At 40.1% G+C, this 24,876-nt stretch overlaps 2 protein-coding genes across 2 annotated transcripts; both read right to left on the reverse strand.

The window, feature by feature from the left end:
• Positions 1-2,324: 2,324 nt before the first annotated feature.
• Positions 2,325-10,145, reverse strand: LOC139291269 (putative monooxygenase p33MONOX). Its single transcript, XM_070913242.1, has 9 exons — positions 9,994-10,145; positions 8,837-8,959; positions 8,251-8,438; positions 7,996-8,107; positions 7,587-7,714; positions 5,048-5,050; positions 4,567-4,730; positions 4,169-4,365; positions 2,325-3,580 (listed from the first exon to the last, which is right to left on the reverse strand). The coding sequence occupies exons 2-9, from the start codon at positions 8,862-8,864 to the stop codon at positions 3,375-3,377; spliced, it is 1,026 nt and encodes a 341-aa protein (XP_070769343.1). The 5' UTR covers positions 8,865-8,959; positions 9,994-10,145; the 3' UTR covers positions 2,325-3,374.
• Positions 10,146-11,585: 1,440 nt separating this feature from the next.
• Positions 11,586-12,874, reverse strand: LOC139291611 (C-X-C motif chemokine 10-like). Its single transcript, XM_070913707.1, has 4 exons — positions 12,748-12,874; positions 12,447-12,567; positions 12,032-12,109; positions 11,586-11,861 (listed from the first exon to the last, which is right to left on the reverse strand). The coding sequence occupies exons 1-4, from the start codon at positions 12,809-12,811 to the stop codon at positions 11,783-11,785; spliced, it is 342 nt and encodes a 113-aa protein (XP_070769808.1). The 5' UTR covers positions 12,812-12,874; the 3' UTR covers positions 11,586-11,782.
• Between the last annotated feature and the right edge of the window lie 12,002 nt (positions 12,875-24,876).

A 24,876-nucleotide genomic window follows, 5' to 3' on the forward strand; every position in this document is an offset into this window, starting at 1 on the left:
AGTGCTTCTACCACTCCTACACGTATTGGATGAAAGTTCACACAATCTTCATCAAAGTGCACATTTAGACTTTAACAACATCACTATTAAACCTGGATCACTGGAGCGAGCTGATCTTGAAAGAAATGTTGTGGTTTCTTGTAAACTGGCACAGGAAGTGTTTCCTATTTCTGTGTCCACATCATCTGGCCAGACTGGCAAGTCTACGTTGTGTCACAGGGGTGTGAGGACTTAAAATATAGTCAGGGGACTGAAAGTCATTGTTTTGAGGTTGTTAAGGAAGGAATTTGGCTAGACCAGTTTTTCAAAATATAGATGAGTAAGTGAGAGTGTCGTGTTAGATTGCAGATGAGGCCCTGGTGTTTGTTTTGGTGCGTGGTCACCCTGGCAGGGTGGTGCTTGTCATTGCACATCTGTGAGTGAGCTAAATGATTTGTGTGGGATCAGAGCAGCGGTGGGGGCGGGGACCAGAGAAGAGGGAGGGAGCGGGGGGGGGCTACGCAACCACGTCATGTCGGACCCAGAGAGAGCCATCTGTATTATGTCATGGCTGCCGGGGCACTCCACCCTTTGCTTTCTATTTCTCCATTTCTCTCCCTCCCAGACTCCATCACCCACTGTTTCTCTTGCTTTGCTGTACTGCTCTGTGTGTTTTCAGTCTTGTGTTACTGACTCAGTCATCGCTGCCCAGTTGTTCATGTGCCATGTTGCATGCCTCTAACGGAAATGTGACCCAAAGACAGAATATCTCTGTCTGTGTTTGTACTTTGACCAAACCTTTAAACCAAAACCAAACCAAACTTCTTTCTCCATCTTCATCCTATCTTCTTTCTGCCTTTCATCTTGCGTCTGTCAATCCATCCTTATATTTGCCACTAATGACTGTCCACCTCCAGCTTTTGACTGACAGCTCTCTGTCTGCACTTGCCTGTCTCATTTGATGTTCTCCATTGCTCCTGCAGCACCACCTGAAAACCAGACGAGGACACTAAACTGCCTGTAATTAAGTGAAGGAGTGTTCCCTTTAGGAGCTCCAGCTAATTCCTGAATGAATGAAAGTCAAAGTTGAAAGTTGATGAGAAAGAACGTTGAAGTTTTGCCTCAATTCGAGGCTGTCAGAACCACAGCACCAAATCTGAAGGAAGATTCATTATTGACTTGTACTTTTGAATATCAGAACATACTGTACAATATAAATGTTCTGTATCTGCACCCTAGTGTTTTCAGTAATAAGTAAACAAGGGCAACAGGCACGCCCTGTAACAAATCTATTACACTGCTGCTGTCTCTCTCACCCACACACAATAAACAGAGCGTCAGACAATAACTGCTGAGAGCTTTAACAAGGCTGTAAACCCTTTCAGTTTATGGTTGATCCTACGGGCCAGGGACTCTGCCCTCTACTGTTTCTACCTGCGGGCTCATTGTCAGATGGCCTGGATGTTTGCTTTGACGTGGAGAGAGCGGGTTGGGTAGTAAATAATATTCAGTATCGTGTGGCATTGTTGACAATATAATTGCTGTTACATTAACATCAATCTCACTGACGACAGGACATGACTAATGAAAATATGAAGATGACCTGGATGGACTTGTCAACAGAGAGATTTATTGATTCTTCTCACCTTTGCCCTTCATGTCTGCGTGGCTACATGCACTTCCTCCTCACACTTTTGATTAAGAGAAAAAAATGTATATCATGGCTACTTAATACATGATTTGATTTGAGAATGCATGCTCCTGCTCTTGATTGTAATTGGAAAGGCTCTGAGTAATATAAGACATGATAAGTATAGAAGTCAAACTAATGGGTGTAAAACTTATTCTGTGATTTCATGTTGGATTTCTTGCACCATCTTGTGGCCAAAGACTGTCACTAAACGTTGGTGTAAAATCCTTGCACATTATCACCACGGGTCAAATTTCACTAACGGCAATGGAAAATTCAGGTTGGTGCCAGTTGATTGTTCTTCCATGACAAGGAAAATGTAAGAATATATTATTGTTACTTTTACTTTGATTCATGTTGTATACACTGGATTAATATATGTGAAGAGAATCACATACATATGGAAATGATGCGACACTCAAAACTTTCTTGGTCAAGAAAAAACTGCTATGATACCGCATGTTAATCGCAAAATGGTCTTTCCTTACAATAAAGAAAGTGCATAATGCTGTGAATACACATTGAATCAATAAATTAAATAAATGAGTGTGCACTCCACACTATCATAAGGAAGTGGGGTACTTGTGCCGGTTCCATATACTTACATTTCCAGATGCTTGCAGGAAGAAAGGAACCAGAGGACCATTTGCTGCTCGTTAGTATCAGATTTATTTACAGATGTAAGTGGGAGACGATCTCCCTTGTGCAATTAATTAATGGAATTCATCAACTTTTTTTCAAATAAAAACAGCAGGGATTCTTGGATTGTGGCACAGAAAAGGCAAAATTGAAAATGACCACTTCAATGCTTTGTATTTTTATAGCATCTTGAAACAATATTGTGATGCAATATAAAAATGTGATAAATCCAACATACCAACTACTATCTAGAATGAACAATGTTGATTTAAAGCAGAACAATCTGAAAATACTTAAGTTGAAATAAAAAAAAAATCACTTCAGGTCAGCAGTCATAGGCTCTCACGAAGTAAAATAAGATGCTCTTCCACATAATAAAAAAAACAAAAGCTTAGCTTAGATGGCAGGAATGCCAAAAGCAAAGACGCAGCAAATTTAGGCACAATATCAGTCATACCACACTATACTCTGCATGCTAACAGAGAAAAGCACTACACTACAAATCTGTGAGCTTATTTAAAATAAAAAAATCATAATACAAGTGAGGCAACTGATTATTATGCATTGAAATAGCTGGTCAGTTTTTCTATGAGAAGCAATACTTAAGTGATAAGCTTGAGCAGAGGACTGACAAGATATTTCAACATTAATCTCATGCCATCAGTGACAACAGAACAAGGACAGCAAGGCAATGCATGCCAATGCACCCATTACATGACAGAAGAACAATAATAATACAAAGCAGTGCCATCTTTAGGGATGACAAATGAAGTTACTTAATATGGGGTTTTATTTGGACCAATGAGTTGGAAGAGATAGGAAAGGGATGGTGTGGACTAACAGGAGACAGCAATCCATCTGATTAGGTCCACTGGGAGGAATAACAGTGCAGTCATGTCTCTGGGGCTAGTGAGCTAATAATATAGGTGGACCTCATTCCTCTCAGCCTCAGTGAATTTGCAGAGAGGCGGAGGGGACAGAGGAAGGCAGGAAAACAAATAAGCAACAAGACGGAGAAAACAATTAAGATGTGGTGTAGAGGTGTAACTACACAGCTGGTCTGGCTTCAGAAGCCCGAGGGTGTTAAAACATTCATGTCCCGAGGTTTGAGTTTGTGTGGCCGTGGGGGCACCCGCTTGGCCTCAATGCCCGAGATTTCAATTTTGGGGGGCATGAAGTTGGCAGGGTCCTCCACCTTGAAGTTGACCTGGCTGTTTGTGCCATCCATGGTAGAGGACTTCTGCATGCCAAAGTAGGACTGCAGTGAGAAGCCTGTAGGAGAGAGGAGGAAATGGTAAATGTTGTCAGTAATGATTTAATCTAGCAGTTATAGGGAGCAGCTTTAGTGTCCTGGTTTTAAAGACCACGTGACCTCACTATTGGTTGTGGTTTCACGTGCAAAACCACACCCAGGTGTGGTCAGGGGTGAAACAGGCCTCAGAAATCATCAATGATGGAGATTTATTGTTCGTCTAATGTTAGTCTTTGTATGAAAACAATATAACACCTGTAATATAAGTGATAAGAGGGTCCCATCTTGTGTCTTAATTTTTGGGAGGCAACCCTTTTGTTTACATTTGGATTGCAGATTGTGGCTTCAACATAGCCCCACCCAGTCACTGGAAAATCCCCACTGATTTCAAGAGCTATTCAGTGGCAACCAGGGTTAATCTGTGGCAATGGAACCCGCATTATTGTATTAGAAAAAAAAACAATCAGCGAGAGCCTAACCAGAGTTTGTCATGGCACAAGGTTCAACCTATTGCTAAGAGAATCTATACCATCTGCTGTGCATTAAAAACGTAAAAATACTGAAATACAGTCTAGATCTAGATGCAGGACTGGATATAAATTTCTCACCTGTGCTGGTGTCAGAGCCTGGGTCAGTGGGGGACTTCTGTACCACTGACCGAGTTCCAAAGAAGCTCCACCTCTCTCCTCCTCCTCCTCCTCCTCCTCCTCCTCCTCCCTCATTTCCTCCCATGTCTGTGCTAGGGTTGGGACTGGTGAGCTCTGGGGTGGCAAAAAAAGGCGCAGGACTCAGCTGGAACCAGCTCCTGTATTTCCGCCAAGCAAGAGAAAGACATGAACATACAAGCAAACATGGGAAGTATATGCCACATGGCACCTAATATGGGCCATGTTGGGAAATGAAGCATGTTATAGTAGGGGTTCTGTTTCCATCCACTTCAACATAACATTCTGGATTTAGATCAAATAACAATACGAGCTAACCACTTCAGCAGCATGACCCTTACCTGCGACTAAGCGCCGGTGATGTGTGGGGACTAACACAGGGGGTGACACTGGGGGTGACACTGGGGGTGACGGAGGGGGTGACGGAGGGGGTGCCGGAGGGGGTGGATTGTGCTGATGTTGTAAGCCTGTCCTCCTTGAAGTCCCCGCTTGGCATTCTCAACTTCTGCACAGACAGAAAAAAAAACAAGCAATGAAACAAACAATGAAGGAATACCCTCCACTGATCCAGAATCACCCTATATATTTGAAAGTTATTAAAACAAGTTTTAATATTCATAAACACAGTTGGCTGGTTGTTCGTTTTTGACTTGTGCGGCCTGTACAAGCAGCACAGCTGTGGCACTTCCCCCCCCAAAGTCCATGTTGGACGAACAGCATATGTTTGTGAGAGATGTGTCAGAGATACAGCATTGATCTTATTTAAAATGCAAACACTCCCTGAATACACAATCTAAAAAGGTCAGCAGTGTTTTTCTGGACCTGCTGATCAAAAATAATAACAGTGCGTCACAGACCCTCTGAGCCTATCACCTGTGACCATGGGGTGTGGGTGGGAAAAGAGAGAGAGCGAGACACAGAGAAAGGACTGCTTTATGAGAAAATTGTGGTGATTTGATGGTGAGCCACATTATTAGCAAACATCAAAATAAGCTTTCATAAGCACAGAGCTAAAAAGTTTTAAAGGCCATTATTTCTATGAACATAAACTGCTTGAGACTCACTCAGAAAACTGATTGCACGACCTGCAACACGTGAGTATAACCTGGTCTGGTTTTGTATCACTCCTCTTCTATTCTAACAAAAGCTAGTTTTAGATCCTGATAACTCTAAGAAACAAAATACATGCTCAACCATACTTGCCTTGACATTTAGGTTTATTTCAGTAATGATCTCTGGAAGAATATTTTCAATGTGCAGTCTCCATTCAATGTGGGTATATTCCCATCCATATGTTGACCGTCCTTGCAAACTCATCCCAATCTTGTATATGGGGTCCTGCATTCTGCTCAGGACAGTGGCCACTGTGCAAATGAATAACAGGGAGCATCCCCTTGGCTTTTATTTCCCGTGTATTATTTGGGTCAGTATACTATTAGATTTCATCACTGCTCCAACCCTGCTGAACCTCAGCCAGAATATTCCAAATCAGACCTCAACAACACTTTGGCATTTGCACTACTTTTGTTTGCAGTGGGGAAAACATGTTTCACACTAGACCCAGTGCTTCTCATGTATTTATAGGTAAGGACATTTTATTACAAATACGTTTACAAAAAAACATCTTATGATCAACTCGTGATAGCACATGACAGGCAGACGTGCGGCTCGTGTAGAATATGTATTAAATAAACCTGGGAACCAGCCCCAGTTGTGCCACTCCTTTATTATCATTAAGCTAGTTTACATGATAATACATGAGGGGTACACATTATAGCTAGTTTCCCCTCAGGAAGCTGGGGTTAGATAGAGACATAACGGTTTCCAAAGCAGTTTTTTAGAAAACCCACAACCCTCTTGAGATATGACAGCGGTCTCTGATGAATTTCCTTCTCTGTAGCTTCCACTCTTATTAAGCAATATTACCGTTAAGTGTAACGCTAGCGTTAGTTAGCAGGCGTTAAGCTAACATTAACCCTGGACTGCCACATAACAGCTAACCAACAAAAGTTAACGACAGTCTCTATGCTTCTGACTCAGTTGTGAGCTCCACGGTAGTTTAACTTAAGTTAACATAGGCTGATGATTAACAGTTCACGTTATGAAGAAATTAGTTTCTTTACTCGGGTTACCCTTGCTCGAATGCCAGCGTTTCTAGCTAGCCTAACGTTACGATGTTGCTTTGCTAAAGGCCTGCTTTCCGGCCTGAATGTACAAATACTCTAGCTTAACACAACAATTCCTTGACATACCTTTTTATGATTAGATTTCTTTGGCGTTCCAGTCCGATAGATTCCTTAATTTCGTCCATAATTAGCTGTTTTAACAAGTTTAAGGGACTATTTCTCGAAAACACAGACGATATCGTCTGTACACAACGCAGTGGGCCTCCAAAACGTCTCTTTTGTTAGAAGCTCGCTGATTGGTCCGTTTGAGAAAATAAGGGGGCTCGATTCATTTAAGGGCGTTGCCTGGCAACATTGCCAATCGAAGCGGAGCCAGCACAGAGCTGATTATGTAATTTGTTTACCAAGATGTTTTTCAATGTTTAGCCTGCAATCACTCATCAGGCTACAATAGTGTGGTACTATCATATAATTTCTCACAATAATACTTCCTTATTTTATGTAATAACACAGACCATATATATTTTAGTGAAGAACATAGTCCGCATAATGTGCTACTGAAATGTTGCTGTAGCCTAGGGTTGTGACAGGTCAGTTGATAGCACTTGAAACGTGAGCACTGGTCAAGGAAACTGGACAAATCTTGACAGAAAAAAAAAACAGCCTTTGTACATACATGCAATCTCAGCCTACTGTGCACAAAGGTGTATGCACAGCACCCTCCTCTGTGACTTTCTAAAGAAGTCTTTGCTAAGCGTCTGGACCCACATACCAAAGATCAAGCCCAATACTTAATACTTACAACTGGTTAATATTTAACTCCCAATTTTGTTTATTTTATTTATGCAAGTTGTATTTTGATGACTGAGACATTATTCTTGTTTTCAGTGTTCATGGGATGTTAATGCATTGCATTGTGATCATGAAAACATTTTCAGAGCTTGTGCAGCAACGTGACATTTACAAACCAAATCTTTCCATCCTGTTGGAATCTAATCTAGCAAAAAGTTTACTGGTGGTAGAAAAAACGTGAATAAAAGTTTCAGCCTAAACAGACTTCATCAAGGTCAGACCTGCGACCTTTCATTCAGGCCTAAACTTCAAGTTGGGCTGCCCTCTAACACACCTGTCACACATATTTTTTTCAGTTATTTATTATTATTGGAGGCCAGAGAGAAACCTTTCACTGCTCCTTGGCACATCAAGGCTTCTACCTCCCATTTGTTCATACTCACTGGCAGTGTGCTGTCACCAAGTCGGTGAAAGCGGGTGTCCTCAGCAGAGAGCCCCTTGTGGGGAGAATACCCAGCATCTGTCAGACCTGCCTGGTGCTCAAACCTCTGTAAGTTCTCCTGGGTGTGCTCTAAGTGAAGACGGGCATATAGTCAACAGTGGAGACAAAATTAGTCAATGTTTTAACATGCTGCTCTCCGTTCTAGCCAGCTGATACTGATATGATTGTTTATCCATATTTGGCAGCCAAGGCAGCAGCCATTTGGACAATCATAGGCAAAGCTTACATAATTCTGTGACTTGTAGAGAAGAAAGTTAGTTTATTTGTGTCTTTGTAACTTGTATGTCTAGATATTCATCAAAATGAAAATAAATGTTCTTCAATTAAGCTACTCAGTTTTGTTGACTTACTGATCATAAGTGAGCTCATTAAAGAGGTGGCTTTGGCTTTCACAACAGGCACTGGGGACTTGGCTGGCGTTGATGCCTCAAAAGTCAGCAACTTCCCACCACTCTCGCCTTCCTAGTCACACAAGTTTATACTGTTAGGATTTACTTACAAAACAGTTACATAACAAATGAGCAAGCAAATTAAACGTGTCCAGGCGTGCACCTAATCTTCACAAAACAAATTCGATCAGACCGTAAGAACAAACAGGAAAGCACCTCTGCAGTGTTCCTGAACTTGTGCTGTGGGATGACGGGGTCTTTCCATAAGATGTTGACAGTCATGTCTGGAGGTGGTGAATGCATGGGGGCATCCATGTGCTCGTCATAGCTGATATTGCGCCGAGTCATTCCAATGGGGCACGATAAGCCCCCAAAGAGTCCGGATGACATGCCAGACTCAAGAGCTGCAGAAAACCAGCAATAATTTCACGAGTTAGAAAATGTAACGATTATCCCACATGTCAAATATGTCTGTGTCCGTAAATGCCTGCACACCGAAATGGACAATCCACATATTTATGAATGTATAATGAATGGTGCAATATCTACATCTCTCTATGTGGAATACAGTATAATTCCCTTATCTTTCTTTCTTTTGTTATGCAAATTTGTAAATTTGTAAATTATAGTTGTTTTTTAGGTTTAGTAGCTTTTTTATAATGGACTTTATTGTTTTTTATTTATTATATCCCATACTACACTATCCTGTATGCTGCTGTAACAATGCAAATTTCCCCGCTGAGGGATTAATAAAGGATTATTATATCTTATATTATCTTAAATTTGCCAAATCTAAAGTTACCTGGAATGTCTCCTTGTCTTGAGGACATTTCAACACCAGATCAGAGGGGCTGACCACAGGAGACTCTTGAGGGTGACAGTGCTGAGGTCCACTCTGTGTGGCTTTGGACTCCAAACCTGAACACTTCATCACATGACAACACACAGTGTCAATACTAGACAGACAGAAAGGTGTCCTCCAATGGAAGCAAAGTGTGTAGTGCAACAACACGTTGATGTCATCACAGCCCTGGAGATGAAGTGAAGCTAATAAATAAATGTATGCATGCATGTTTTTATTGGCCTAACCATGGTTAAGTCAGAGAATAAACATATCAGAGACTAGTATTTACTGTGCACAGTGCAAAGTGTCCTGTTTCTGACCTGCTCCAAATAGAAGCAGGGAGTCTTGTTACAGCACAGTCATTAATGTCAGTTTATGTTGGAGTCACCCTCACACCAGCCTCTCATCTGCCCATGGCAGAGAAAAACAGTGAATTAAAGCAGGCTCATTTTCACAAGGAAATGAAACCTTTTGAATAAGGAAATGCTGTCTGTTTGATTGAATGGAGCCAGTGGTCCACAGTTAGTTCCTTATTGTCTGAAATACAAAGAAAGCACTCTCATTAGTCCTCCAGTGTTATGGTGAACCTGTCTACCTCTGTTATCAGTGCTCCTTATCAGCCTTGTCTGAGCTCACTTTCCACCGGAATCCACCTGCATCTTCCTCACTTAAATGTCCCCCATCTGCAAAATGTTAAACTAAATTCTGACAGAGTTCATATTTTTCAGATCTGAGTCGGTGGCATTTTGTATTCTAGTCTAGCCTTCTTTGCAGACAGCTGACATCTATCTGCTGATCACGTCAGCACTGTGGGGAGCCAAATACAGTGACTTGCTAAAACAGGAACAGGCAGTCACGCCATGGGCGTGTGGGAATAACGTTCAAAAAATCTGTAAACTATAACTATAATAACAAAAGCATTTACTTTTCGGGAAGCGACCTAAATAATATAAAACATCCAGTATTTCAACCATGTATTGATTGGCAAGTTCCATAATCTCTACATGCATTCAATTTCACTGTAGCCATTAAAAAAAAATATTGTTCTGTCATTTGCGGCGTTTACGTGAAGGGCAATACCTTGTCATGAATGCTGCAGTATATTTAACACTTACCTCAACCTGCCAATGTTCCCTCTCCTCCCCTCTTGAAATTATTCCACAGCTGCAGTGATTTCTATACCACAGTCGCTGACAGTTGACAGACTGAACGAACAAATACAGTCTGTTTGTTCACGGGTGGGTTCATCCATGACTTTTGGACATGCAAAGAGTAAACAGTGCGCTGAGGCGTCCACGCAGCGCCAGTGAACTCAGCCCTCCGGCAGCGGAGCCGGCGGAAGTGATCATCCGAAACTTAAAGCCCAGCAGCCTATTTGGGAATAAGTAGCCTGTGGTGCAACATAACGGTATGGTGAAGTGTTCCCGTGTTATGTGCAACAATGTCAGCAAGTGTGAGGAAAACACACCATTCAAATGTGATGTTTCAAAATTGAGATGGTCTGGTGATTTATCATGTTTGTTTTAAAAAATTATTTTAAAAATCATTTAAATTTCCACAAAAAAAGTCCCCACAAGGAACACCAAAAAAGCCAAGGGTTACATTTGGTTTTGGTTAAAGTAAGATTAGAAGAATGATCAAGGTTAAAGGTTAGGGTTACGGTTTAGGCAAGTCTCCAGGGAAAAACTGTCAGTGTGTGTGTGTGTGTGTGTGTGTGTGCGAGGATCACAGCCCATGAGACTCATCCGACCTGAGCCGCCCCTGTCAGAGCAGAGCAGGAACACGTGGTTGTTGGCTGGTTATTGAACCTGTAATCCCAGTCTTCCTGCTGCTTTGGTGTCCTTTGGTATCTGATATATGTAAGTACTAGTAAGACCCATTAATCGTGTCTAGAAGACACCTTAGAGTGTAACTCCCTCTGATATTTAATGCTTGGCAACCTAATCCTGCATGAGATCACTGACACATTTACTGTATTTCTTGCATTGGCAGCTCTGAACCACAAGGCAGCACTGTTGATCCAGGACCAGGCTCGAAAGACCACTTGGAGGAAGTTGTAGCGTCCGTGCTGTTACTATGCTGGATTCACTTATCAGTAGTAACCCGCTGCAGACGAGAACCACACTGACGTCTTGAGGCCCAATCTGTTTATTTTAACACCATCACAACCACATTCCTGCGCTGCTGTCAAGTGAATCAGTTGATCTGTATGAAAGTAACATGTGACACAAGAACAAACATGTAAATAACATTAGAAATATATACAATGCTCATGTGAAAAGGCAAACTAATGAACAAATATGCAGATCACAGTGCAAACTGCCCTACAGCAAATGGCATTGCAGTGTATTAACAGGCATCTGTGAAGCTTAATTACTCTAAAACAGAGGTTTATATCCATTAGCAAGGCAGCACTGCCCTCTACCGGCCGATACTACTCCTTGCCCCTGATGCAAACAGTTTCAGGGGAAATTGGCAAACCTAGGTGTAGTTCTGATTGGCCCAGAGACCATGCAAAGTGAGCCGGAGTTCAGATGGGGTGATAGAGATAGGGGAGAACTGTAGATCAAGTCTGCTGGAGGGGGGCCTTTTCCACACATACAGTGTCAGAAGAACAGAAAACGATCACTCAATGCTCACTTGGTATTTTTATTTATTATCAAAATAACTGAAATGACCAAAAAATGCAGAAAAACTTGGTTCACAACACATAAATCTATTTACAAAAAACAATCAAAGGAAATGAAATAGAACGGAAATATACTGTGTGTGCACATCAGTATAAATAGAAGGTTAATAGACAAAACGTTTAATTCATTTCACGTCTACATTCGTTTAAGGTGCCTTTGTTGGGGGTCAGAGGTCATCTGAGCTTCTTATTTATCCGAGGAGTCAAAGAGAGAGTCAGATGCGAGCTGTGTCAGTGCTGCCTGGGGTGGAAGTGAGCTCAGTGGGTCTGGCTGCAGTGGAGGTTTTCTGTTTCCTAGAAATGACAGTAAAACACACATTAGACACATTACAAAAGAGTAGAGAAGGCATTATGCCACTCATTTCTGTTAAATATGGGGATTCACTGGAAGATCGATATTAGTTGTCGGGTTGTCAGTGTATTCTGAAAATGAGGCTTGGATTCATGTCTGTAAATATACTCACATGATGCTAGCCAGGAGCTTTTTCACTTGGGCCAACTCGGGGTTCAGGCAATAGCGAAGGCCGCTGTTGAGGGTGACACTGTTGAAGTAGACAGCAGAGGTGAGCTCAGGTGCAGTGACTTAGGAAAGGCACACTCTCTTCACCAAATACAGTTGATAAACAGATACATAAATGATTCAGGCAGGTAGACTGACAACCAAAAGTGATTTTAGAGATTGTGATATGCCTTAAATGGGCAGGTCATTGTTGATTTAGCAGGAATTCATTATGATTTTCACTACAACTGAGGCCAGACATCCAACAATCTTGGCAATGGCAGGTTTACTGACTCCTATTAGTACAAAAATGCAAATAGCAAAACTTATTTTGCAATTATTACACATTAAAATGAATGAAAGATTTTAGGGTAACTTACACAATCTCTACTTTGTCACAGAAGATGGTTGCTGGGTAGATCTGGAGGTCCTTTACATCAGACCTTGAGGCAATTCTCCCCCTGACACGTTTACACAGACACTGCTGTCCGGATTCGGGGCCTGGAGAGAAAGACAAGATAAATATTAATTAATCAATTTAATTAAAGATTTATGATCACAGCAACCAAAACATAGCAAAACATATCAAAAATAGATGTTTTCCTTCTACTCTGTCAACTAAACGTGCGTTACGTTGTCTGTGTTAGAGTTGTAAATAATGGAAAAAGTATAAAAACTTACGTTGGGCTTTAGAGATGCAGACCATGACAGCCAGGAGCAGAAACACTTTCATGATGCTGGACATTGTTGGTTTCCTCTTTGGTCAAGATGACGCTGATGCTAGAAACAAATCTTTGTTTGTTGTGGTGAAGATGGTAGAAAGGAGCTGTAACAAGTGCAGCTAGAGAGATCAGTCAGAGCCAGAAGTGCTGTGAGGGATAGAGGCTGAGGGTCGTCTTAAATACTCTCTTTAGACACATACATCACTCTTCCTGTGATCATGGGAATTTTTTGAGACTGGAAAGTGAAACTTCAAAAACCGCAAGAAAAAAAAATACACTCACTTGTTCCACTCTCCTTCCCTTCCTGTCATATATACTAATAATTTAACCAGATTAAAGATTTTAAAAGTAAATTTAAATATCATGTATGAGAATAAGAATATTAAAGCTATCATTAAACTTGTTGGAACTGTAAACCTACATTCACAATGAAACATTTACATCGAACTTGTACTTACACTGTTTGTATAAATTGTCTTTTGAACAAATCTTTGGATATATTTCACACTTTGTTTTGATACCATAAAAATGAAAAATGATAATAAATTTAAAAATAAAAATGAAGTTAATGATAGCATTTTGGTCACCTGTGTTTACATTTCGCTTAAGATTTGCAATATAAAGTTAACACAAAGATCACGCTTATCAGTACAGTGCTGGAAAATTGAGTTGGGTTGATTGCATATAAGTTAAGACACAACTGAACTAAATATGTGTCGTGGTGACAATAAAATACCATAATAAAGAAAAAAAATATAACATTAAATATCTTTATTTTGGAATGTTGTTATATCCTTTCTGCCACAATCAGGCAAATAAAGTAAAAAAAAAAAAAGAAGCCATATAATTCAATTTGTTAGTACATTCCTACATGTCTGATAGACTTGGTAAAAAAACCCAAAAAAACAAGTGAATCAAGTTAGTTTAGATATGCGTGTATTTCATATTTGGCAACACAAAGTGTGGGCCGGTGATCTTTGCAACATCTGGTTCTTTCTGTATTTTGTGTGTGTTAAGTGGTTAACACCTTTAGCATTTACAGCACCAAATCAAATGTGCGAGGGCTTGGAAAGAAATGAAGGCAAGTATGATTTCATTACTTTCCACTGTAGTTGCGTGGTAGTTACACTGTCATGACATTTGTGGTGTGAATAAATGAATAATAACAGCATTATCTGATGGAGTCTGGTCTTCATTTCCTCATTATATTCTGTTAGGCATTAACAGCACCGTCGGATAGATGTGATATGGCATGAGTTTGAAAGGAAATGCACGGTTTCAGCAGAAAGCATAGTCTAAATTTTAGTTTCAGTTTTATGTCCTCTTTCAGTTTTCTGGACAAAATGAAATCCCATCAAGACTTATATCTCCTTCTCTGTTTTTGACATCCTTCTCTTTTCTTCTTTATTCAGGCCGATTGGAACAAAAGGAGAAAGCAGATAAAGACTGATAAAGGACCCTGAAGGCAAAAGCAGATTTGTGTCCTATGACAGTCAAATATCTACAAAATGTTTTTTTTAAGGATTTTGAGAGCAGAGAGAGGAAGTGGGAGCATATATTTCCTACAATGCATCTTAAAAATCATCATAGTTGGAGATTTATAGTTCAGAGATTCAAGTGTTAACAATGAGGCATTTTCTTCTTGTCTGGACTTGAAAATTGGTTTGTGGTATAAATGTATTTTTGCTTGATATTTCTTCATCCTTGAAGACTGAGTTTGTTGGATTCTTTAGAAATGAAAGCTGCGCTAATTTAAGACTCAAGGCCAGTGAAAGGGACTTTCATCTATTTCTTCTTATGGTACAGACTAAACAACAGTGGTCAGGTGGTCAGCAAGAGTGACTTCTCTAAAACTACTGTCCCATAAGAAAGCTTATAGCACAAATTAAATCCTATATAAACACAATGAAATGTGATTGTAGAAGTGTGAGTCATATCAAAAGCTCTGGTTGACTTATTGGGGGATTCGGTGATCACACGGTGGTTTGCAGTGGTACAGTGTATGCTGCTGCCACCTCTGACGAACTCCATTTTCACTCTGACAGACAGACTGCACTTAGCAAGCTTGAATATTTTATATTTCCTTTCAGTTAATATTTTATGGGTTCTACTTATTGGGGACTGGAGAGCGCACAAGCTCACATCAGCAAAGTACAGCTTGTTCCTTCATGCACTGTGGCTGTTACAGAAACTCTGAGGTCCACCTTTCACTGGCAGTTCATACATGACCAGCATGGGTCATGGAAAATTGTTGTTTTTTGTAGTTGCTCTATTAGCAGTGTAGGGGGTGATTGTGGGTTTGCGGAGGGGAGGGGATTACCAACTGTCTCTAATAGTTCATGTTTCCTTTTTGTGAAACAGCTCTTCACCAAAAGCCAATACCACAAAGCGGGACCCTGTGCAGAATGAGCCGTCAGGAACTAGTAACGTCAGCAGAGTCTCTTCCTCTGTAGACTTTTGGTATACGGCCTCGTGTGGTTGCACTTCTCTTTTCATTTAAAAAGTGATTTGTAGCAGAGAAGCTGTGATGAAATACAATAAGTGAATAGTGTGATAAAGTAAACGCATGCTGGAATGAAAACATACACAGAAGTTTTATCGTTTAGTGCTTTTTAGTGCATCATACAGTTATTTAAATGAAACCAAGTGAGAAAGTTTGAGGGGAAATCACACTTTGGCAGAGCTGAGCAGAGCTCATGTTAGATATCTGAAGTGTGACAACTGTTGGCTTCAACTAGACACAGATTTTTAGTAAGGTTTGATCTTTGACAATGTGTTTATTTTTTGAACTTACCATATATGTTTTTTATGTAAAACCTCATCTTGAAAAGTAACTATAGATTCTTAATAAATGTAACAGAGTAAAAGTACAATATTTCCATCTGAAATTTAGTGAAGTAGAAGTATAAAGTAGCATAATATTGAAATACTCAAGTTAAGTAGTACCTCAAAACTGTACTTAGATATATAAATATAAATATAGTATAGTAATAAATAATTGAATGTCCTCCTCTGCACAACATCCACTTTATCTCTTGTCTCAGCTTGTCGCAAGTTAAGTAGACTCTTCTCTGGACTTGTGGAGTTTCTTCATACTTAAACAAGTCTGCATTGTAAGTGACCCACTGCCACAGGCGTTCAAAGAAGGCATGTTGATGCATTGAGGGTGAAGGTCAAAAGGTTCACATTAGTTTCATTTGATATTTTGAGGATTGTTCCTTTGTGTGGTTCTGAAGTGTGGTAAATGCCCTCCACAGCACGGTCGAGACGGTTCCTTATTCTGTAAAGGTCCCATATTATTAAGTTTTCATGTAGTTTTCAAATATATTATGACTAAAGTTAAGAATGATGTTTTACAAATACATGCCATTAAATAGGGTGTTGTTTTATCCTCAGAGGCAGAGCAGTAACAATAATGAAACCTGACTGCTGTAGGGGGAGTCATCCAAGATTAAGACCGTTGATGTAGTTCGTCTGAAACAGCCTTCAAAAAGACAGATTTATGATTTTAAATTAAACTATTTAAACTAATTGTGTGAAAATGTCTTAATGTACAGTTAATATAATATCGTTGCACTGCCTGTCTTGACTAACTATCAGTTTAGTAACAATTTTATTTCTGTGTGCTGTGTGTGTGTCGACTCGACCTCATGAGAGTTTTCAAGAGTTTCCAGACACTAAAAGACTATTTTCCTGTGACAGTGAAGGTGTTTTTTCTCTCGCTGGAACCATCAGTGAGTATGTTTCCCCCTTTTATTTTGATGTTTCTTCCAGTTTATGTGTTCACTAATACTTGATAATGGTTTTAAATTGTAATTCTGGTTTATTACAACAACCTCGGTTGGTAGTTTTGGTCGTCAATATAATACATTGTACTCACCAAAGAAAATGCTGGGAGCTGGGAGCGTAGCAACGTCGCCTCAACAAAGTCACACAAATCAAAGACACACATATATTCAGGCAATCAGACACATTAAGTAATTTATTTGGTAGTAAAACCAAAAGTGAGCGCCCATAATATTATTAATAATCCCTCATTGCAATGAAAACTGTGTTCAGGCACAACTACAGCAAGTCAACAGTTTTCAAAGGGACTAGAGGAAGTAGCTCTCTGGAAGGACACATTGCTGTTGAATTTTTCAAACGTAGATTTTCAATCTTTTAATCAGATGTGATTCACCTTCATTGTATTTGGGAGGAGGCAGAAATCTCAGAGGCAGATATATCAAGACCAAAACTAAATGGCATGGTTTGATACAAGGCAGATATTTGTTCTTTTTTGGTATTTGGGTAAATTGACACTTTTATTTTGACCTCAGTTTTCAATAAAATGTGTATTTTAAGGCCCTCCATGGCTTACAGGAGCTTTGAGTAGTGAATGACATAAGTCAGCCATCTAGTGTTTAAGATTCAAAACTACATCCAAAGGGTTTTTATGTGTTGTTGAAGTGTTTTCTTCTAAACCTACTCAGATGGAAACAATTCTCATTAATCATGGCTGAATAATAATTAATAATAATGAATAATTAATAATCATATTAATCATAGACAAATAAACTCTGCTCTTTGTAATATTGAAATGTCTTCAGGTGAATACAGCATCAGATGACCTGCATCATGCGTGTTCAGGTCCAGCGGTGTCATCTTGTGCTCAGCTTGTGCTTCTCCACCCTTGTGTTTACCAGAGCAGGATCCCACGACAGTTACCATAGAAACTCCGGCGCCTGGCACCAGCAGAGCGGAGAGTGGAGTTCATTTGTCGAAGGATTTACACATGCAAGAAAACACCGATCATGAGGAAAAACACTCGTAGTTTTGGTTGAGAGTATCAAAAGATTTGTGTATTTATTCACACTTACAGTCACAAAACATTGGAAGGTAAAAAAAAAAACATTTTGCAGGTTTGTCCATTTTTATGATTTTGTATGATGACCAACATACATCAAGCATAGGTAGGTCATAATAGTATAGGTATGACATTGATGTAACATTACAGATGGACAATTATGACAATATTTACTTGCCTCTGTATGTTTTCAAATGTGTGTTTAAACATATCCCTTATACATAACTGCATAATACACGTCTACATATCTCCTAACGTCAATGTCTCATGCACTGACAGAAAAAGATTAGGATACTTTATTGAGGAATGTCTTCTGTCACAGTGTCTGTCCATTATATCTCAGCAATGGCGGGCAGCATGCAGGCTCGCACATGCGCCTCCCTCCACGCTGACCTGCAGTCAGAGATCCACTGGGAGATGAGGGATTGTCTGATGGCTGGATCCTGGCTCTCTCCCTCTGCTCCTCTGTCTGCTGGGCTCCCTCTCCTGGCCTCCAACCTGGATAAGCTGTGTTTTGGGGAGATGTTTGGTATAGACGTGTTAGTGTTGGTGGTGTGTAACTCAGGGCAGCTGCTCTTGCGCTGGTGTGGGAGGTCTGGACTTGAAGCACGGGGGATGCTGTGAGCTCTGGAGCGAGCCTGGCCCTCCCATAAGCTCCCATGTTGCCTTATAAACCTTCCCTCGACAAAAGCCCTCCTCACGCCTCCTGAGAGGTTGTTCTGGTGTCCATAAAGATACTCCAGAGGGTCAGTGTTGCCAAACATCAGCCCGCCATTCAGTTCATTCCCTTCTCCCTGTTGCATATGGATGGCACGTGCCTCCTCTGTGGGGCTGAATTCACAGGAGGTGGATGTAGGACGTGACAGCCGCAGCTTCTGGTCCAGCTGCTGTGTGTGGATGTTGTAGGGGGAAACATCCCTGGTGGGGAAGGTGGGGTGGGCCAGGTGGCAGATGGAGAGGAGGTAGTCCTCTGAGGAGACAGCCTGGCTGTGGCCAGCGATGTGGAGCGTGTTGGCCTCATTCAGATCCCTCAGCGTCTCCTCTGTGCCCTCCCTGATTGTGGGCAGCAGGAGTCTTCTCTTGGACAGCAGTCTGGACCGCGGCCGCATAGCTGAGAGAAAGACAAGGAGGAAAGAGTTGAACATACAGACAGAGTAACAGACACTATATCAGCCTCAGGAAAGACATTTTCTATTGATTTGTGTTCAGTTTTACATTAAATTCACTTTTTTTTTGCAAAAGCAGATTTAAAGACAGTAACTGGATATGGTAATTACAGTGGACAATGACTGGCTGATAGTTTTAGTGCTCAAATTGAAATGCTGATGTGATTTGACCAGGTGTAATAAAGAATGCGGCTGCCAGGTTCTGCTTTATTAGAAAACAGTTTCAGCACATCTGTGCGCTATCCATCCAAGGAAACATTGTTTGATTCAACAGCTATGTAACAACATATGGCAGAGTTTTCAAGAGTCCTTTATGCAAATATCTCATGTGACGAATGTGTTTTTCCTGTTACATCATTTTGCTGTTATCTCGACATTGTTCACACACTGACTAACTGTAACTAATAGCCTGTAGCGTTTCAAAACACAACCGTCTATTTTCACCCCTAACTGTATCAATCAAATTTGATTCACATGTAAACCTTCCTCTCCTCCTCCTGACTCTCCTCTTCCCCATTTTCAGACTCCGTCCCCTGCTTACTTTGGAGTGGCAGTGAAAACAGCCCAAAATACAAACAATCTCAGCAAGGAGCAGCAAGAGGCAACATAAATAGATGACTATTTTAAATGCCATCTCAGTCATGTGGAGCCACAGAATGTTTCAGCTTATATTTTCTTATGCAACCCCATATTGTTCTAACCCCGACTGTAGCCCACAATGTATTTTTGTCTCGACTTCCATGCCAAAAATAGTGCAAGCCAAACCAAAATGCCAGCCTCTCCCAGTTTCTTCCAAGGTGTAACCATTGCTAAATTTAGACCACACCTTTGGTATACAGCAGCTAAAAATGGTTCCACGGCAGCAGCTCTGGGCTGAAGCACAGAATAGGCTCCCTGTGTATTTTCCCCTCATGCATTTTCAGGAATAATGTAAGGTTTTACTGCAAAATTTGCTTTCCCACTCACCTCTGTCTTTGTCGAGTCCAGTTGATCTTTTCTTCTTTTCTCCGCTCTTGCAGTCTCAGATATATATGCAGCCTGTTTGCAGCTGAGTGTGTTTTTAATTTATGATTGTGTGTCTCCAGCCGGTGATGCTGCTTCTCTGTAGCTCCAACTGTCTCTGACCAGAGGCAGCGGTAGAATGCAGATTTATCTCCTCCTCACATCCATCCTCCTCCTCCTCCTCCTCCTCCCTGCCTCCCTCTCTCTCTGCCTCCCTCTCTCCCTAGCTTACTTTTGGTTTGCCCTCCTTCCCTGGTTCTAAAAATAGACACACCATCCATTTCCTCAGCCCCAGCACTGTCATCAGCCAACTGTATTGATGGAGAGAGAAAAACAGAGGCAGAGAAGGAGGGAAGAGAGAGAAAGAGAGAAGACAAAGAAATGGATAGAGACAAATGGGGTGATGTGAGTAAGAGGAGACAGAGGGAAAAAAAACACAGGAAAAGAGATGGTTTATTTTTACTTCATTTTTTCAAGACATGCTATTACCAAAAAAGTGAATATAGTCACCTCCAAATCTACCAAAACAAACGATGCTTTGTGACAAGAAATGCACATATTGTGGAGCTGTCGTAAAATCCATGTAAAGCATGTAATGTGCATCAAATCTGATGCGCACGTGAGAGCTTTGCACATGATTACTTTGTGTGTGCACAACGCATGGCTGAGATCACAGGACCACTGGCTTTAGGAAGTCTTCAGATCTGGTACATGGGTCACTTGTGTCAACGATCTCCCTCTGTTGGATAAATCTCTCATCATCATCATTGGTTACACCTTTAAAATCAGTAAGACTCTTTCACACACTGTTGTTTATTATGCAGGCTATTGAAATATGTTTCATTAAGACTTTGTGGTGGGCCCTATAGACTGCAGTTCATGTAAATTAACACTTGAGTCCCACTAAGAAATTTCTGGCTAAAGATGTATGTAGAAGAAATGAATAATAAAGCAGATATTTTACCTCAAACAAGCATTTCAGCTTGTATTAAACTGGACACTTTGAATGGGAACCCATTTTTGGAGGATTTGTGGCACACATAAAGAGATTTACATAAACATAAACACAAAAATTGGCTGTTATTTGTGCTTCGCTGAAGGGCAAAGATTATAATACAAATGGGGCAGCAGGGGGTTGGAAGGAGGCTTGTTTTTATTTCCAGAGCTCAGATTTTGATTACTGTTTAAAACTGAATTGATTTCCTTTTTATTGAATGGCTTGTTTCTCTTAGAAGTTGTTTTGAGGCCATGTGACATTTTGTGAGATTCTGGCTTCTGACCACTGTGTTTATTCAGCTATGGGATTGTAAACAAGGGCGTAATATTTGTAATAAATACATTAATTCCACAAATATGATCTCTGACCATTTTTTGGCAGATAAAATTGGATTTTTTGCAGAATTAACAAACAACATTTGTTATGATGTTTATGAAGTTATACTTGATCAGAAAAGAAAATAACTTTGGCATACACATTTCACAATGCAACATTTCTGTAGTAGGTTAAAACACATTTTACATCAAATACATTTATTCTTGATAAAGATGGAACTACAGGAAGTAAAAATGTAGATGTGAATTTCAAAATACTTATGATGCAACACTGTTATCATCAATATTTTACATGGTATATATATATTTGTGTAGGATCACAGGAATGCACTCCAGAGGATTCGTACACAGGAACATCCTGCTTCAGACCCTTCATTCAACATGCTGCCCCATTGTCTGGGGAAAAAGGCTTTCAGTCTATTGAGTGTTTGCATGTGTGTGTCTGTTGTGGGCAGCATGACCTCTGATGAGTCAGATGAGTCACATCTTCTTTGCATCCAACCTATAAAAAGATTCCTGGCTTTTTATGGGTCTCTAATGGACTAGTCACAAGGAACTAAATTTGCCTCAAAGACACACACATAAAGAGACATATACGCACATGAACACCCCGGGCACGTGGCGTCGACGTGCATTCTGCTAATGACAAACACCAGGCTTCAAATTCAAAAGATGGCAGGATGTAAATGTATGAAAGAAACAGCAAACATGAGATTAAACACCAATCGTGCTGCCATTTGTAGTTGTTGCTCTGTGTGTGTTTACAGGGAAATAGCCGTCTTATCAGCAGGCATAGCAGGCATGTTAAAGAGATTATGAATGGGTCAAGTTGCTTTTTGATGGCTCTCAGCTGAACACCAACCCACAGCCTGCTGAGATTAGCCACTGCAAAGTAAACTGCACAGGTGAATGTATATATGTGTGTGTATGTGTATATGTATGGACTCTTCTGCACTGACTTTACATACAAACAGGCCTTTTTCACAGCAGACATTTTTACTTCACGTCATAGCAGGAAAAGCACAGGTGTTACTAATTTTAGTAACTAACATTAACGGTGGCTCTGCTCTATTCGAGTGTCCCAGTAAGATGTGTGACAGAGTGAGCCAGCATGCACAACATCAGGGCCCTGAAACTGAAGCAGCTAAATGGAATTCAGCCATCATTAATTGCATTATTCACACCTGTGCTTTTCTAACTGTGACATGTCAAAACGTCTACAGTGAAAAAGGCCTGCTGTTCTGTGTCTGCCGTGAGATCAAGATTTAATTACCAATGAACTATCAAATTAAATCATTTATCAAAGCTTCCAACAGAATATAGTGATCATTTTAAGCATACAATGTCAGCATAGTATTTTCACAACACAGAAGAGGCATGTTTTTATATGCCAAGGCAAAAGGAAAGTTTAACACTTCCAGTCCTGTTCAGTGTGCCTCTTCTCTCTGTCTTGAACCTCTTGTTCTCATCCATTTATGGGTTCAATAAGAATCACATTGATACAGGAGGATGCTTATGTTTTATGGCTGATAAAAGCTTCAGTGTGTAAGTAGAGAGAGATGGACACTTTGAGTTGAAGGATGGATAAATGGAAAGGCTCTGATTGTTGAGCCTAGTTATTGATTTTTATGACTGGGCTTCCAGCTGCCAGAGGGATTCTGAGAAATGGTCATGTAGTTGTCTTCTGAAGGGCAGAGAGGGGAGCATCCTGTGACAGACGACTACCTCTTCCAAAATGAGTGGCTTTGAAATATTTTTTGGGAAAAAAATAAATTACAGCGGGTGGGCAAAATAAATAACAAGAGCGCATTACAATATAATGCAGTTACAGTTGATACAATCACATTGCAATACATCTAGATTTATGAAGCTTGTGGTCTTCAATTTTTCAACAAAACTCAATCAACAGAATTGGATGAGCACTTCTCAGAAACAATCATAATGTTCACTGATTGCAGGGCTTCCATGGATTCCATTAGACTGTAAGGTGTTACCGTTATTGTACTTCTTTATCGACCCCTTGTACCTTAAGTGCGAGTATGAAGCACAAGGGGGTAGGTTATCCGAAATTAGTCACAAGAGCTCTCATGAGCTTGTTAGTTTTCTTTCAAGGAAGACACTGTTGTATCACAAAACAACAAACAAAACAACACATCAATAAGCCTTACAATGTGTGGCTCTGAGGGCTGACATTATACTGTATTAGGGGGGAAATTGCAGTGTTATGGTTGTTATAATCGTATCTCATTGAGAACAGATCCCGTGCATATTTTTCCACTTGTGTCTTCGTTTTCTGCGTCACACGTGACCTTGCTTTGAACCATGCAACCCTTCATTTATACATCATTTCAATCTGACAAAGAATTAGTCTGAATAAATTAAGCTGAGCACAAATACCAACTGTTATCCCTTAGTGTAAACAGATGTTCCTCTCTGTTTTGAACACAGTTTTCCCCAAACCACAGAAATGTATCAGCTGAACCTTTGAGGATTCAAATGTAAGACTTTAGTCATTTATTTTCCGGTATTTTTTGGATGTACACTACACTCTTTGTTCTCCCAGGGGAATAAAATTGGTAACTGACAGTTGGAATTATTGATCATGCAGTCTTAATTTGCTGCACAACATTCCTGACAAGAATTTATGAGTAATCTAATAATCTCATGCCTGTCATGATGACACAGTGGATCCTTTAATGACTGTAACAAGAGTGGTGTGGACACTTCACAGATGCCAGTTGTGACCACCTTTGGAAAACAACCAAAAAGGGGAAAGAAGACAAAAACAAAAAACAACTGATTGGCTTTTAAAATATGTAAACAATTATGGGTCAATCTCAACTCTTGCCTATCTAAAAATGCTCTTCCTCGTGTTTGTTTTTTCTCGTGTTGTATGTTACATATTGAAATAATGCAAATGAAAATTGTTAATCACAATACTGTCAATAAGAGTTTGAATGGAGTGACTCGACATTTTTCACAAAATCAAGAGTATAACCAGATGCAAAGTTAGATGCCGAGCCTTATCTTTGAGTGCAATGTAATGATATATTCATATATAATCACATTAAACATTCACACGTTTACAACTATAATTTCTGCTCATAGAAATATGACTCATCTCATGCTAAAGGGACAGTTCACCCAAATCAGAAAATGTTCTGTCTTACCCCAAGGACATGCCATGCAGATGATAGTCACTGGAACAGAAATCACACAACACTGACAGATTGCAAAATACCACAGGCACTTAAACTTTAATAAATATTAAACATTAAGTTCTTTTTCATATGTACAGATATCGTACAGAGAGATCCGTAGGTGCTATTGCAGCTGCTGCAAGTTAGAGATGTACCAATTATACAACTTTTACAAAAGAAAACAAACTGTCCCTCAGATCTTCTATTTGGATACAGTTAATACAAACAGGCTTGTTTATTTTATCATTATATTTTTGTATTTTTGTACATAAATTAATGCATGAGGGAGATTGCTTTAAGCAACAGTGACACAAAAAGCACCATACTTGACTGACCGTTAAAAAAGAGAAAAATAAAAATTTCTTTTTCACTCCAGAGTTATTTTGTTTTTCTACCGAGCTAAAGAGATATAAAAATATATCATCAAAATTCAGGAAGCACCAAGTGTTTGTCCCTCACCCGTCTCCCATACTGTATCTTAACTTCCTGAGAGATGAGAGACCCCATGCAGCCATACAGTTGTTTGCTTTGAAACAGGCAAC

The sequence above is a fragment of the Enoplosus armatus genome, chromosome 10 (assembly GCF_043641665.1).
Source record: "Enoplosus armatus isolate fEnoArm2 chromosome 10, fEnoArm2.hap1, whole genome shotgun sequence".
Lineage (NCBI taxonomy): Eukaryota > Metazoa > Chordata > Actinopteri > Centrarchiformes > Enoplosidae > Enoplosus > Enoplosus armatus.

Excerpts from the sequence above, each read along its gene's own strand:
- LOC139291611 (XM_070913707.1), bottom strand. The coding sequence starts at position 12,811 with ATGTCCAGCATCATGAAAGTGTTTCTGCTCCTGGCTGTCATGGTCTGC. Across the intron at positions 12,568-12,747 it reads CTGCATCTCTAAAGCCCAAC|GCCCCGAATCCGGACAGCAG; the intron begins GTAAGTTTTTAT and ends CTTTCTCTCCAG. Across the intron at positions 12,110-12,446 it reads TGTGACAAAGTAGAGATTGT|TGTCACCCTCAACAGCGGCC; the intron begins GTAAGTTACCCT and ends CTACTTCAACAG.
- LOC139291269 (XM_070913242.1), bottom strand. The coding sequence starts at position 8,864 with ATGTCCTCAAGACAAGGAGACATTCCAG. Across the intron at positions 8,439-8,836 it reads AAGACAAGGAGACATTCCAG|CTCTTGAGTCTGGCATGTCA; the intron begins GTAACTTTAGAT and ends GGTTTTCTGCAG. Across the intron at positions 4,366-4,566 it reads TCACCGGCGCTTAGTCGCAG|GAGCTGGTTCCAGCTGAGTC; the intron begins GTAAGGGTCATG and ends GCGGAAATACAG.